Genomic DNA, 15943 nt, shown 5'->3' on the forward strand with positions numbered 1-15943 from the left:
CTCCTCTATATATTGTACTACATGGGTGCTGTATCATTTTTACATGTGCCGGTGAAAAAACCTTTTACAGTGATGATTAAACATCGAATCTGTTTGACTTCATAAAAGTGGGCGTGGACGGTTGACCTTTTATGAATATCTTAAAACTGATGGCAGCACAAACAAAAAGCTCCTCGTTTCAGGACCAGTTTATCAGTGAGACCTCAGATCCGTCCCATTAAAAAAAGACAGCAACTATCAAAGAAACCCATTTAGTTCTCACTTTCATGGAAGCAAATAAATAAGAAATAAAAAGAAAATAAGACTTATTTATAGATTCAACACAAAATGGAGCTGAATAGAATAGAAACTGTACAGAGAAAGCTGCTCGGTTCTTATAAGATGCTGGTTTGGACCCACCTGGGACCAGGACCCTGAGCTCCACTCCGGCGGGCAGGCCTGGGTGTGGCACGGCTGGATTTGGGCCGGAGAGATGACGGGACAGAGGGAGTGTGCCGCCGCCTCATCCCGCTGGTAGGTCACCTTCCTCATGCAGCGCAGCGTCCTGGTCTGCTGGCCCCCCCCACAGGAGCGGCTGCAGGGCCCCCAGTCCCCCGGGGCCCAGCTGTGGAGGGACAGGAAGAGCAGGGGCGTGAAGCGACAGCGACCGGAGGAGTTGGGTCTAAACGTGCGTTCTCAGGCTGAACTCGGGCTCTGTTATCAGGAAGCCGACCACATCACTGAGCTCCCAATCAGAGAGTCCAACCACAGGTTTAGACCTCGGCCTGCTTTGCTTATTTTCGTCCTTAAAGAACACCGTTACAACGTAAACCATCAGTGATTGCCATCAAAAAAAAAACAAAAACAAAAAAAACCCTCCAAATCGCATTAAAATGTCCAATTATTCAGCTGTTAAACACTTCAAACAGGTTGGCATCCAAACTTATGATTCAATATGGAGCAGAAATGCTGACCTTAATTTATATATCCATGACCCAGCCGTTGTATGCATCATTATACTTTCGTTTCCTATGAAACTAAACATAAAAAACCATACTGTACACAACTCTGCAGGAAAGTTTTCCCAGATTTCCTCAGCCGACCACAGTACCGCTCAGCGTAGGAAAAAGGGGATTTGCACCCAACAGGTTTTGCTGTTTTGTTGCACTTAAATGTTTCATGATTATATGTCAGATTGTGCTAGTTTTGATAACTGAACAGTATTTTTATGTTGTAATTTTGTCAGTACTGGACAGTATATTGTTCATAATTTTGTTCTTTTAGTATATTTTTATATTTCTATTTTATATTAACCAACATGCCGTAATAGAATGTCACTTTGCTGCCGTTTCCCCACAGTGTCACAATAAAGGATATTTCTATTCTACTCCAGGGTTTCAGCAGGTTTCACCAATTCAAACTTAAGAGTTTTGGACACCATTTGAAGACAATTATGAATGAAATATAAAGATCTGTATTTTAGTTTAACAGCTGCATCACAACAGATGTACAAAGCAAAATCACATATTTTATAGAGTTTGTTATACTATATATATGCATATATATATATAAATAACATTACTTGCCAAATTTACTACAGATGTTTAGTTGAAGACATTGGTACTGTTCCTTTTGACTCCAATTATAGACACAAAAAAAGCTGGCTAGTTAGTACAGATAAATCAGTAGCTAATTAGTGTAATGGAACGCAATGAAGATGTCTGCATTTTGCCTGACAGAAAAGAACTGATTATTTGTATTCTAGGCCAAATTACATTTGTGAAATTTTTTTAAGGCATCAAGTTTAGATGCATGAAATTGAGACTTTTTAAGGATATGCAGACAACATTTATTCTATTGTATTCTATTCATGCAGGTCCTATTTAAGTGATGAAAAAATGGCTTGTGATACTGGACTAACACATTACTTGGTTTGGATAGCTATAATTCCTGCTTTGCCATTAAAACCACAAAAACAAGCTGCATTGTTTTTGGCACCATGGCACACGGGCAAACTTCAACAAAATGAAAACTTTGGCAATCACATGCTACATAGAGGCAGAAGGAGGGGATGACCCGACCAATCTGTCCACTTCGGAGACGACAAACTACCAAAGAGACCGTTCCTACACACTGCTGACCTGCTCCAGGGGAAGAAAAAACAAAAAAATGCTTTCATTCCTCTTCAGATGGCAGAGGAAAATGAAGCAGCAGGACTGAACCGCACTTTGGACGTTAGCAGGTTGTGGACCACTGGGAGCCGAAAGCATCGGTTCGGGACTTTTGGCCTGAGGGCTGTTTGTTTCTCTTTCCCCCATCTGTTTCCCTGACTTATAAATAACAGTATATCATTAGAGAAAAGTGGCGGATGTGCCACTCCGCTTTGCTGCAAAACCAATACAGATGTAGCCATAATTTGTATATCTCAAATATCTCACGAAACTGATGTATATTTTAAGGTAGGACCAGAAAATGCGGTTCTGTGGAGCCAAATTCTTACTTTTGTTAGCAGTCGATTGCACATCTGCAGGACGGGTAGCACAAATGGGAGGATCAGTTTGGATTGGTCTGAAACATTTCATACATAATTCAACATTTGTGGGAAATGTTTTTTGTTTCTTTCGTGTGTTTTTTTAATTGAATTAATTTCAAGGGCTGTAATTAATTAATAACATTTTAATCAAAATATGATTGAAATGTTCCAACTTTGTTTGAATAAATAAAATAAAAATACACAATTAATTGTGTAAAAATGTTTAACACACAATAATCTATGTGAACAATTGATCAAAATGAACACATTAAAGTCCCGGCTCTGACTAAAGCAAATAACACCCTTAAAAATTTTACTATTTGAAAATCTAAAGAATTCTAACTTTTCTAAAATAGTTAGATAAGTCACGTGATCATTGCCAAGTATCCATCTGTTTAGGAAAAATAAAATACAGTAAATGTGGGTTTGGTTTATTTGGTCTCTATTTTGACCAAATAAACCAATGAAAGAAAATCACTAACAAGATATATCTAAGTGCAGCTAGCCAGAATGATGGAGCTCTTTTTCTAAAGAAAATAATTCTCCCTGCCTCCCTGTTTTACGATAGAAATGCTGCTACACCACAGTTCAGCACTGTGTTGGTGTAAGAAGAAGCTAAAAGCGTGCCTGAAGCTACAGAGCTAATGGAGTGAAGGGAATCAAGGCTTGTGTTTGGGGGGGTTAACTTCTCCATGACCAGACCGACTGGGCCCCGCAGGAATCCCTCCGTCTCTGCACAATGAAACATGGAGAGGGCTGTCAGCACTCGTGATACACTCCTTAGATATAAACAGGCATTCTTACAGTCTCCCCCCGTCAGACACACACACACACACACCCACACACACAGTTCGAGTGCATCCCATCTCATTGTCAGCTTCTCTTTTCTGCTGGGGCTGTTGAATGCGAGGCCATACATCCTGGAGATCTTAATGCAGTCTTTAGAGCTTTCATGCTGTTCACTCAACTCAACTTTCTTCCGGTGAAGCACGCATTAACCAGTCTGTTACACACATAGAACACTTCAGAAACGGTGTCTACTCCTATATATAAGATAATTCATGGGTGTCAAGCTGCTGCTCTTAGCTGAACGGACAATTCTTCTGACACCAAGGCTATTTCCTTCACCAAAAAGAGTTGGGAAGCTCAGGACCAACAACCAGGCCGTCTGATAGCTTTCACTGAGACAAGAGAAACTGTATGCTAAAGATTAGGAGCAGTTACTTCTCAGGTAACTGATAGTTTGACTTGTTTAGCCCATAAACAAATTTAGCACAGACCTGATAGCATGGCTCCCTGTTAGCATGGTACCCTGTCAACACGACTACCCCTGGCATGGCTACTTGTTAGCATGTTCCTCTGTTAGCATGACTCCCTGTTAACATGTTTCCCTGTTAGCAAGACTCCCTGCTAGCATGGCTCTCTGTTAGCATTGCTCCTTGCTAGCATGGCTAGCAGGGAACAGAGTTCCTCCTAGGATGCTAGGCTACATACTTACCTTGTGGTTGAACTCAAAATCTATTATTTAAGCCTCAAACATTTAGAGAAAGTGTGCATGTGAAGTTTATTTTGCGCAGTGCAGTTGTGTTTGTGTCTATGTGTGTACTCTCTCTGACCCCTGCCTGTTCTTTTGGGGCAGTGCTGTAAATCAAGCTAGCTCCACTTCTCCAGCCAAAAGCCCTACAAGCTATAAGAGAGAGAGAGAGAGAGAGAAAAGAGAGAGAGAAAGAGAGAGAGAGAGAGGGAAAGAGAGAGAGAGAGAGAGAGAGAGAGAGAGAGAGAGAGAGGCCATTTATTCAACTCTTTACTCCAATGCACTTTCACCCAGTTTGCTCCTATGAATTCTGTGTTTGGTCCTAATGCAGACTTTTAAAAATGCATACCTTGAAGTGCTCTGTCTAGACTACCAAGATGCAACTTGGATTGTATGCATGATTTCATGCTCAGAGAGCAACAATCAGTCTAACAAGGTTTAGATGATTTCTTCAAATCTGTTTATCTGGCTCCAGTTATATTTTCTGTTCTATTAATTCTATTTTTAAGTTATTTGCTGAAGCTTTTTTAAGTTAAAAATAGGATTATTTAAATTTAAGGTCAAGATTATGTATTTGTTTTTTGACAGATAATCTGTGGAGAAATTAAAAAACTAGAGTGATGGAAAGCAGGCCTTCCATCCTCAGACTTGGAGCTAATTACCAGACATATGCAAAACGGTGCACTGAAATTACAAGATTTAACTGCTTTTATTGTTTCAAAACCAAATTAAAAAAATGATTTATAAGTGGAGTTTTTCTTATCTTCTCATCAATCAAAGGTGCTGTCTTTTGTTTGTTCAGGCTGAAATTTAAGCTGATACCAGAAGTTTGCAGAGACTGAATAAAAAGATGTTAGCTTCGCTTCCTTTGATTATAAAATTGCACAATTTGGCATTTCGAAAATAAAAATTTGCTTAATGAAAATAAGCCAACTTTTGGCGGTGCAAACCACAAAGACAGAAAGTAGTTGGAGTATCATGATGTTTTTTTATTGACTTGCTGCATGAACAAACTTATTGATGTATGATTTTTAACTGCGTTTCTTATTTCTTATGAAAAAACGTAACAGCCAAATTGCGTTTTTTTTAAACGTTAGCAAAATAATGACAAATTTTTGTGCACATTTGTAATGGAAATGCAGCTGCATATTTCTTTTTATCTCACTGCCTGAAGTTAAATCAGACCAAACTTCTCTCTTTTTAGGTCAAAATAAATACAACTCTAACTTCTAAGGTTTGTGCCTTTATTTCCTGTACATAAACTTATGGTTTGAACTTTAAATCCAAGTCGTCAAACAGCAACAACTGTCTTCCACATTAACACAGAGAAAAGCAGGCATAGCAAATGCAGAGAGCTCCTGTGTGCGTCTTTGCGTGGGAAGAATGTTTCCTTTTTTAAGGGAGGAAAAACAGGAGAAAAAGGAAAAATTACAGAGTGGGCCGAGGAATGAGACGAACACAGAGAGTGCAGAGTGGCGGCACACCGCAGCCAGCAGCGCGACCGCAGTGCATACATGCGTCTGTGTGCGCACCTATAATAAAACGGTTCCACGGCATCCTGAAAATTTGGCGACATTAGAGCCACCGCCACAGATCCCACAAGCAAGGAGAGGCAACGAGCGCCTCTGACCCACACGCAGTCTGAACACTTACTAGGCTGGACAGGGCTGCGTGTTGCAGAGATGGGAACCTAGAGCGGGCCTGGTGTGGGGGTTGCACATGCTGGAGTTGGCCTGGGTGCGGTGGTCCTGCAGGCAGATGGCCTTGCTGGAGATGCGACCTGAAAAACGTGAGGAGGAAGGTTTGGTACAGCAGACATCTGGTGAAGAAAGTCCAGTAGCTGAGGGAAAGCATTTAGTAAACTGTAGATAAAGTGTGACTCACTGATGGGACATTTCTAAAAAGATGTGCATAAGAAAGTTGTTAATCTTCCAGTTTAGCTGGAAAATGATTACATTTTCTATCATTATGCAGTGAATTACACACTGCATAATGATAAACGTGACGAAATGTGTTTTACATTTTGTGACAAGCACAAACTTTAAGATTCTCTGTGATAGACCAAAACAGAATGTTAGGAAAAACTGAAGTATTTTGCAGTCAGATTAAATGAATCGGGCTTAAATCTCCACTTTGACTGGTCCATTCCAACATATGAATATACTTTGATGTAAAATTTCCATCTTATCTCTGGTGGTCCGTGTCCAGAACCCACTAACAGGTTTTCCTACCTTAAAACCTGTAAGCTAACTTGGTCATGTCAGTTGCAGGATTTCATGCACAAACCTATTTAGATGGAATTTGATACAGTATGGAACCGTACAGAACTGTTTAAAATAAATGTTCAATCCAGACTGTTTGAATAGAAAACTTGGTTTCTGAATCGAGAATCGTTTTCAGAAATCGTTTCGAGACCCTAAAAAAAATCGGAATTCAATCAAATCGCTTGACATTGAAAGATTTGCATCTCTGTTATGAGGTGATGTAGAACCAGCCTTACCTCCAGCACACGGAGCAGAGCAGTCCGAGCGAACCACACCCCAGCTGTACTCAGGTTTCTTCTCAGTGCGGGGCAGAGTGTACTCCCAAACCACCCCGGGGTTCTTTCCCTGAAGAAGGATCTGTCAGGCAAGAAAACACTCAGAAAGGTTTCAGGAGAAATAAATCACAGTTCTCTTATAAACTAAAACCCACATCTTTGAACAACTTTACCAGGTCCTTGAACACCAAAATCCACCATTCTATCATATAACCCATTAGAAGAGACTAACGACCAACAGGGATGTGGTATCCTGCTTCAGCTGCTAAGGGTTACGTGTCTTGAAAACATGACTCAGGAAACATTGCAGAACATTACTCCACCTCCAACTCCAGCACAAATTAACGCAAGAAGGAAAGCAGACATCCCTACCATTAAACCAAGGACAAGGAGATATTTATTTGCAATACTTTTTATTGTCAAGGTCAACTTCCTCTTACATTCAAGTGATAAATAAAAGACTACCAGTATGTACCAGACCTTTAACATCGGACAGCTTTCAGTTATATCTGCAGAACCAATTAACTTACAATCACTGGAGCTGTACACTGAAACTAGTCGTGAGGCGCTTCCACCTACTCAGGTCAACCATCTTGACCCTCTGGCTAGCTGCCAGACAGAGGGTCAAATGAGAATTGTTAATCTGCTGTGAAACAAGAAGCTTTCATTAAACCAGCTCCATGTTTCTGCAAAGAAAACACACTCTGGAAGGGCTTGTGGCAGGAAACAGTGTTCAATGTGATGATACTCAGTTGTGCGCAAACCTGGACTTTTAGCAGCAACAGTAATGGCTTTTTTAACATATAGATACAGATGATTTGAGATAAATCAACAAAATACACAGTATTAAAAACATTTTAAAAAATGGCTCAGAAGATGACAGTTCTTACAACTACCTAGCTAACTCATGGCATTCATAGTTCTTCTGATGAAGCTAGCTAGCTAGTTGTTGACGTCTACCTAGCTAACTAGCTAGCTTACAGTATTCTTCATCAGTGCTTCTATTTCCACATTACCTGCTGCACTGGTATCACACATTTAGTCAGTGACAGTCAGAGAACCAAGTTCATATCTAAAACACGTTTGAGTGTTTAAGTTTTTTAAATGTGAGGCAAACGAGAGAAAAGGCCAAGATGAACAAACACAAAGAACAAAATGTGTGAAAATATTAAAGATGCTCAGGTGGTGTCCACATGCGCACTCAAAGAGCCACGTCCAGACCAGTTAATTCAAACTTTATCCACCACTGCTTGGTGTATTTAATCTAAATGGTTACATAATTCAAAAAGATCGAACAGACAAAGTTGTTTGGAATGAGCGCTAGAAAAAGCCTCCTCTCTAATCTGAAGTCGTTTAGCAGATTAGGTTTCCCTTCATAAAACACCACAAAACGTTTTAGATCATAGGGGACAATTCCTACAAGATGACTATATGGCTAAGATGACAACACAATACAGATAAAACAATCAACAAAAAAACAAACAAACAAAAAACTTTAAAGCATCAAAAATTGCACTGCCTGTGTAAAATCAGAGAGGATGTAAGGCTGGTGTTAATCTGACTGCATAGCGACAGCAGATCACAGTGGCGTGATTTTCACAGCTCCGACAACCTCACACATCGCCGAGACACACAAGATGAAGATGAATTACAATCTGTCGGGTGCAGATATCAGGCTGACTAAGTTGTGTTCTGGACTGGCATGACCTTGCCCTGCCAAACCACAAGAATTTCAATTTCACGAGGGAATAATCCCGCTTAGCGTCCACCAAAACGTCCAGAGGCAGCCATATGTTACGTGACGGCGGCGGCTAACTCCTCCTTGTCTCGTGTACCACGCCAATAACCCCCCACCACCAACTCCCCCCACACTCCTCCGCCAGCTGAGCAGATGAGAGCACCTTGTCACAGCTTACGCTCACACTCAACATGTGCTTTTCCCTTCAGTGTTTCGCACTGAATAAGGAACTGTGAGTGATCCACACTTACATCCTCCCTCACTGTCCTCGTTTTTTTTTTTTTTTTTAATGTCACAGCATCAGTGTGGCAGAATGTGTGAAGCAGATGAAGATTTGCATTAGGAAGAACTCTAACTTCCCAGCCAAAGACCTTGTTCTCTGACCTTAACTCATCGCATCCAAAAAGTTCAATTGCAGAATTCTTAATCTTTTAATCTTGCTCTCCGTCCGTCCTGTCTGCCGGTTCTTATCTCTGTTTCAACCTCTGTCTCCTTTTTGTAATTACTGGATGTACTAATGCAGATTATGCTTACATCATCTGCATGATCTCTGGGTGCTAAGCTGTATAGATACTCGATTGAGACTCTAACAAAAGGCAGATAAATTTATAACTGTTTTCTTTTTTATTTTTGCCTTACTTCAAATGTATATGAATAGTTTCCACATATACTCATTGTAACACATAAATAAGTTTTGATCTAAAACTATGTGTCAAATCGGGGTCACCACAGCTTGTGTGGCCCTCAAGACACCAGAGGGACACATGATAAAACAATTGTGTGCTTAGATATTTCATCAATAAAATCAAAGTATTTTTTTAATGTATGCTGCCAAATTACGTCCAGGATCATGGAAACTGACGCTAAATCAAGAGATCCTCATGTTTTTTTTTCATGCCAATTTTGAGTTTATTACAAATTTTTCGCAAAATGGTCAAAAACATCAAGTTTAAGTGATGATAACTCCCACCTGCAGGTGGCAGTGTTTCATACTTCTACTACACTGCTGCCTCAGCCTTACTTGATGTCACGGTATATACAGTATGTGATCAAAATGATGAGTAATAAAATAAGGTGTTAGCATGTAGCCTTAGAACCTGATTAGCCTGTTAGCTTTCACCAGTCTGAAGGTCTGTTAAACTCACAGTGACAGAATATAATGTATTACTTATTTCAATACTGGTGACTGTAATATATTTTTATAATTTAAAGCACTTTGTTTCTGAAATGTGATATACAGATAAACTTAACTTGACTTACAGGTGAGTGAACTGTTACCAATATTGACTGAACTGAACTTCACTTAAAAAAGAAATCTGGATTAAACCTTTAAATATTTTATTTAAATTAATGCTGTCACAATATGCAATTAACCCACTAATTGCATGACTAATTAAAATGAATTCAATAACTTAGATTTTGATTATTACTATTTTATGGAGACATCACAGTCTATTTTATTTACGTTCTGGCTTTAAATGGTTTTTATTTCTGTTTCATTGATCGTTTTGGTTGTCATGTTTTACTGGAAATATTTCAAGTATCTTCCAGTGTTAAGTGTCGTTCTTTGAGACGGCAAACTTACATTATTATGCCATTATCAGTATGTTACTTGAAAACCACAATATTATCGCTTAGTGCAACAATTACTGGGGCAATTTATTGTCCAGCAAAATTTGCTATCATGACAGACCTAGTGGCAATAATAAACAAACCAGCACCTTAGAGCCATGATGCTCACATATCGCAATCGTATATCTGAGAGGACAAATATTTTTAGTGGAATAATACATCTAGTTTTCATGAAGAAGTAAATTTTTTTGTTTTTGGACAACTATTGCTTCCACTATGATATTGCGGTATATTCATAATAATTAGCAGCATGGTTGATGTTGCCTATGAAACCTGGCATTGTTTTTTTTTTTTTGCTTCTAGTGGTCTTTATTTGAAGGTAGTTTGACAGGAAAGAGGGTTATGTGAGATGGGGAAGACATGCAGCAAATGTCACCAGGCCAGGAATTGAACCTGCGACCACCAGCATGAGGACTAAGGCCTCAATACATGGGTTGTGCTTTGCCCCTGCGCCACCACAGCACCCTGAAACTGGGCATTGTTGAGGTGGAAATAAACTTTGGGTAAATGGTTTGAAATCTCAATAAAGGTCACCAAAGACAATGCTACACTTTTCAAACAGCAACTCACCCTAAGCCACAGACCAAAGTCTCTTCACCAAAATAGCAACATTAGCACTCGGATGCTTCAAGACAGACAAACAAGTGACCGCCAAGGCATGTTAGAAATAAATATAACTCACGGCGGCCAGTCATTCCAGCTCTAACCGCACCGTGTCGGTAGCCCAAGGGACAAAGTGGAGACCAGTTTTTACATGAATATCACCTCACTGTCTGCTCTTCAGCTGGTTTCCACTTCTGTTTTCATGGCCAAGGCTCAGAGGTCAAGAGAAAATAGATACTTCTGCTGACAAAGTTATGCAGAGGAACTTCCCCCACATCCCCGCGCCGTTCGCTCAAACCTCTGCATGACTCGGCCACTTGTGGAACGTCGGTTTTGCCGTCTAGGAAATGCGCTTGTCAGGCGTCGTAATATGCTGTTTCAGGACAGGTACAGACAAGAGCTCCTCACCAAGCTCTGGTTTGTAACAAACCGCTGACTCCAAATGTGAATGAAGGAAGAAAAAAATAAATAAAAAGCTTATAAATCATTGGGTATGCTGTGCAGAACATCTCACTCCAGGCAACCATCTGATTTTATACTTTTCATCCCTGCTTGGACAGAGCAGTTGACTTAAGGACTTTACTCGCTCTAGTAGCTACATGCCTTCAACAAAGCACAGGAGGTCGGTGGCCAGAGGGGACATATCTATGGTTTTGTGTGAACATGAACATGAACCTGAAGTAGTGACTGTGTTAACACTGGAGCTGGCAGTACTACGGGACAATCCTGCATTGAAAACATTAATTCCTGCCCTGAGAGATTAATCTTTATAAAATTGAACTATTGGCAAAACCTCTAAATTAAGCACAAAAAGTAGAGAATTTTGAATTTGATTATGTCTTTAATGTAAAATACTTCTTGGTAAATCAATTAATCTTATATAACTGAGTGCAATGGTGGGGTAGGGGGCAGACCAGCCAAAGCTAAAGCCAAACTTATTCCTACCTCAAAGCCACATCACGCCCAGAGTTAAAACAGAGCTGCAGTAGCAGCAGCAACTTACTTCAAACACCAGAGTCTCGTTAGTGGGACCGACGGCGTACAGGCTCTCTGGCTTGTTGAAAGAGCGCTGGTAGTCGAACACGGTCCCGCCGAAGTAAAACCTCCCTGGCCAGTCCACGGTCCAATCCCCAGTCAGGTAGTACTTTTTCTTAAGGGAACGTACAGCCAGGTAGCTGGTGGACACTTCCATTTCCTGAACGTGAATGCCCCTAGCTCCAGCAGGCACTGTCACCATAGAGTAATACTCTGGAAACGAAGACAGGAAACACACTTAAGGATCAGTAGCAAAAATAAAACTAAAGACAGCCTTTTAGTCCATGCAAGTTTTTCTCTCTTATTCGGTAATTCGGACTACCAGCGGCAACAGAAAAACTACAACTTTAGTGGAGCTTACCGTTAGCCCGGTGCTGCAGGGTGTACTGGCCCTTAAAGAACTTGCAAGTGGAGTTGTCTCCCTTACAGACCCCACAGGCATCCAGGGAGGCCTTGGAGCCCAGGAGACGGTCACAACCCACAGCCTGAAAAAGGCATTTCGCTCCATTATACATGATTCACTATAGCAACTCTCAAAAATGTACAGACAGCTGCTAAAACCAAAGGATTTTTGGGAGGGGGGAGAATGAAATCACAAAAATGTTTGATAGATCTTATGTACAACTGAACGAAAAAAACAAACTAGAAACTGGAGGCTTGCCCTTTTTAACTCAATTCCAGCCTTCAGTCTCCCTGGGGAGGAGCATATATATATATATATATATATATATATATATATATATATATATATATATATATATATATATATATATATATATATATATATATATATATATATATATATATATATATATATATATATACACACACACACATATATATATGTATGTTTTCCCTTCTAAAAGATTTGTTTATTCTTAACTAACAGGACATGTCACAGAGACATGTGCAAGAGATTTTGAAATATATACTTCCCATACTGTATTTTTAGAACTACTATATATGAACATGATTTTGGATAATATCAAACAGGGAGACACATATCTAACCTGAAATGACACCACAGGGCCAATCAGTGATGGCTCTTATGGGAATTGTGAGAACCATCACTAATTCCCTGAAGGAAGGACAAGCCCCTCCTTCTGCTATGCCCTCGACCAATCAAAATGTCAGCAATTATCACGATTTTTATCCAGCAGAAAGCAAGGGAGACATGCATACAAGTAGTAGTATACTTGTTCAGGGCACAAGACAGACAAGATGTATTATATTTTCTAGTCCTTGAGGATCTTACCCCTTTTCTAATGTTGCCCTGGGCAACCACCCATATAGCCCATAATAAACACTGTGAATGGGATCAGTCCAACCTGTATCGGACCCTATGTAAAAGAAAAGAAAAAAAAAACAAGAAACCAAGTTACCTCACACACTCCATCAATGCAGACACCTTCTCTATGGTCAGAGCAGGAGGTGCCATCTTTCACCTTGCTGGACATGGCAAAGAAAAAGTCAAAGTCTTCTGCAATGCAGTACAGTTTACAGATGTCCTCTTCTGCAGGGAAGAGAAAGAACATGTAAATGCACTAAAGTTCTTCTAAGACCTGGTGAGTTTTGCTGTTTCAGAATCTGAGCAACTTTTCCAGGGGACTAAAATGGAAATGACAGAAACACTTTGTGAAACTCTGGTGGGCTCATTGGTATATTTAAAAAAAAAAAAAAAAATTCAGATCAGTTATCAGAGAGAGGCCTCTACAGCCGCCTCTGATTAAAACAAATGATGGTGAAGGTGACTTGGCCCAGCGACCCATTAAGCATTTCAGAATCTGTTCCTCTCCACATGGTCCCCTCCATTCATCAACAGTTTAAAACCGGCCTGGGATGACAGCCAACACGCTGTTCTTCCTCACCGCACACACACACTCTCTCTCTCTCGCCTTTCTCTGTGTAACAAAGCTGGCCTGCAGGCTTCCTTTTTTTAAATCCTTCCCCTTGTTTGAGTGTACAGGTGGCTACATGTTTCCCATGCACATTACCCACAGCTAGTTTCCTGCAGCTTTGTGGCTCTGATCATTATGACAGTAAATAGAGTTTGGCATTACAAGGAGTAAACACTTTAGAAAAGAGATTTGGACCAACAGAGGAACACAGAACATACAAGAGTAGGCCCAGGCTTTGGAGAACTCTCTGTACATTCAAGGTAAAAGAACAACACAAGTACATGTCATTCCTCAACAGACCACCTTACCGTCCACTTTTGTGTAAGGTTTCCACTTGTAGTACCAGCCCCTGAAGGGTTTGCTGTTGTACTCGGCACACTGCTGGGCCCGGAAGTCCAAGGCTTTGGAAGGGCAGGGTCTGGTGTTACACAGCTGGTTGAGACGAGTCGAGCCTGGGCAGAATTTACCATTGTTCTGGGGCCTGGGTCAGGGATACAACAAGTTTCATTGACAATGCATTTCTGGCAGTCTGCCAATGGCCATTAATGAAGAGCTAACTCAACCTGAATCAAAATGATTGGGTTACAGAAAAGAGGTTACTGACAACTCAGGAATCTATGCTAAATAAATGGTCTTGGTATTGCTTTTAGAATCAACTAAAATATGGTTTGTAACAATGAATAAAAATGTGATTGTCAAGAACTTTAAGAAAAGGAATGCTTGGGAGTATTTGCTTGAATATTGTCACTTAAAGGCTGGTGGACATACAGTATAGGTCTACACAATCGTATAGTCTGTTAGGAAACGGTTAACATTTTTTTACTTTAAACCTCTGGAGTTTCAATCTTAAAATTTTGCTGACTCAAGCATGTGAATGCAGTAATTCAGAAGAAGTAGTTTATTTAATTCATCAGTGTTTGATTATAAAAAAGACAAATTTTCTTCTGAAGTTTCGTAGTAACACATATAAGCTATTTTTATCTGAAAAATCACCACTTGTTAGACAAATGGCAGCAGTCTTTTGTCTGAAAACACCGGGATGCCATGTCTGACTTCCCAGGCCCTCTTCAATCTTGCTAGGCATTCTCAAACAACCACCAACAGAGAAAATTGAGTTTTGTTGTTTACTAAAGTGGATTGCACATGCATATAAACACCCAGACAGCCTGGGGAACCACACTGTGTCCAATAAAAAATAACTGCTTGTAAAAAAATATTTAGGACAAGAAAGAGTAACCCTTTTAATTTTCAGAAATATCTGTGCCTACAGCAACGGGAAGCACACATTCAGGATGACAGCGTATGTTGTTTTGTTTTTTTCTCCAACTCAGCTGCTTATTGGATCCGTTTAGATCTGGACTCGATCACAGAAGGTCTTTGCTGCCAATGGTGATGGAGATCCTGAAAGGTTTGGAAGCTTGGGCGATACCTGCTCTGCGCTGATCTTCCTCCCTTTAGTGAGACGGGGGATTTGGCCCTGGTTTTCAGAGTCCTGATCCTATTAAGACTCAGCCGCACACAAACACAAACCATATGGTAAGGTGCTTACGGCGGGCTAGTGGGGGACTCCCCCGTATTCGCCATCAGTCAAGTCCTCCTAATTAGAGCACTCGATTGATCCGAAAGGAGAGTTAGATCCTCCTTCCTGATTCCAGACTCTTGTTTTGCCAAACTTCTTGGATCTCTCGTCCTTATCCTCTTTTCCTTCAACAAGTTCTTAAGTGTGCAAACTTCATGACCCCTAAAGGGTGCTTAGATGTCCCAGTAGCCTGGTAAATCTGTCTGGCGACAGAAGCGGAAACCCCTGTAGGTCAGGGGTCATCGTGTCTGCTCTTGCACTCTCTGTGACTCACCTGCTCCCTCCCGGTCCCTCTCAGGATTTTCCACCTCTTACACATGCTAATACATCCACATTCCGTGGCCCCAAAACAGCAAAGAGCTTTAGAAGACGACTGGGAAGCTCCACTAAAGCAGGGTCCAAGTAAGAGTCGTCATGTGCCCCTGCTAAAAGGAGGTGTTGACAAAATGTGCTCCTGACAAAGCTGGGTCAAATTCATGAACCTGCTAATCTCCCAGGCTTGTTATTGAGAGATAAATTGACAGTGTTTGACCTGGAAGGTGGTCTTTGGGCAGAGAAATTAAAATACAGCACTTCAGAAAGTGATGTAATTTTACAGTGACATTGACAGTTTATCACGCACAACTGTCCATTCTGTAATTTATTTTATATGGATTTTATGTAATAGACAACACAAAAATGTCCATATTTGTGAAGATTAAGGTACTGTAAATGGTTTTCCAATTTTCAGTGCAAATTAATCTTTATCATAGGTCTGTGATGGTCAAAATGTTTAATCTTGGTCTCATCTGACCAAGAACATTCTTTGAGATGTTTGCTGTGCACCTTACACGTTTTGTGATGAACTGCCACTGTCTACAAGTGAAGGACCTT

General features: G+C 40.4%; 1 protein-coding gene across 2 annotated transcripts in view; it reads right to left on the reverse strand.

The window, feature by feature from the left end:
* Window positions 1–142: 142 nt before the first annotated feature.
* adamts18 (ADAM metallopeptidase with thrombospondin type 1 motif, 18) overlaps window positions 143–15943 on the reverse strand; it is a 50268-nt gene continuing 34467 nt past the window's right edge. For both annotated transcript variants that reach the window (XM_016662674.1, XM_016662675.1), the window contains 7 exons: window positions 13800–13972; window positions 12976–13106; window positions 11955–12078; window positions 11562–11806; window positions 6547–6667; window positions 5700–5826; window positions 143–604 (listed from right to left, as the gene is read on the reverse strand). In XM_016662674.1, the coding sequence (XP_016518160.1) occupies window positions 310–604; window positions 5700–5826; window positions 6547–6667; window positions 11562–11806; window positions 11955–12078; window positions 12976–13106; window positions 13800–13972 (1216 nt within the window). In that variant the 3' untranslated portion in view covers window positions 143–309. The remainder of the gene's footprint in view (window positions 605–5699; window positions 5827–6546; window positions 6668–11561; window positions 11807–11954; window positions 12079–12975; window positions 13107–13799; window positions 13973–15943) is intronic.

Source organism: Poecilia formosa, unplaced genomic scaffold (assembly GCF_000485575.1).
Source record: "Poecilia formosa unplaced genomic scaffold, Poecilia_formosa-5.1.2 Scaffold384, whole genome shotgun sequence".
NCBI classification, from domain to species: Eukaryota; Metazoa; Chordata; class Actinopteri; order Cyprinodontiformes; family Poeciliidae; genus Poecilia; species Poecilia formosa.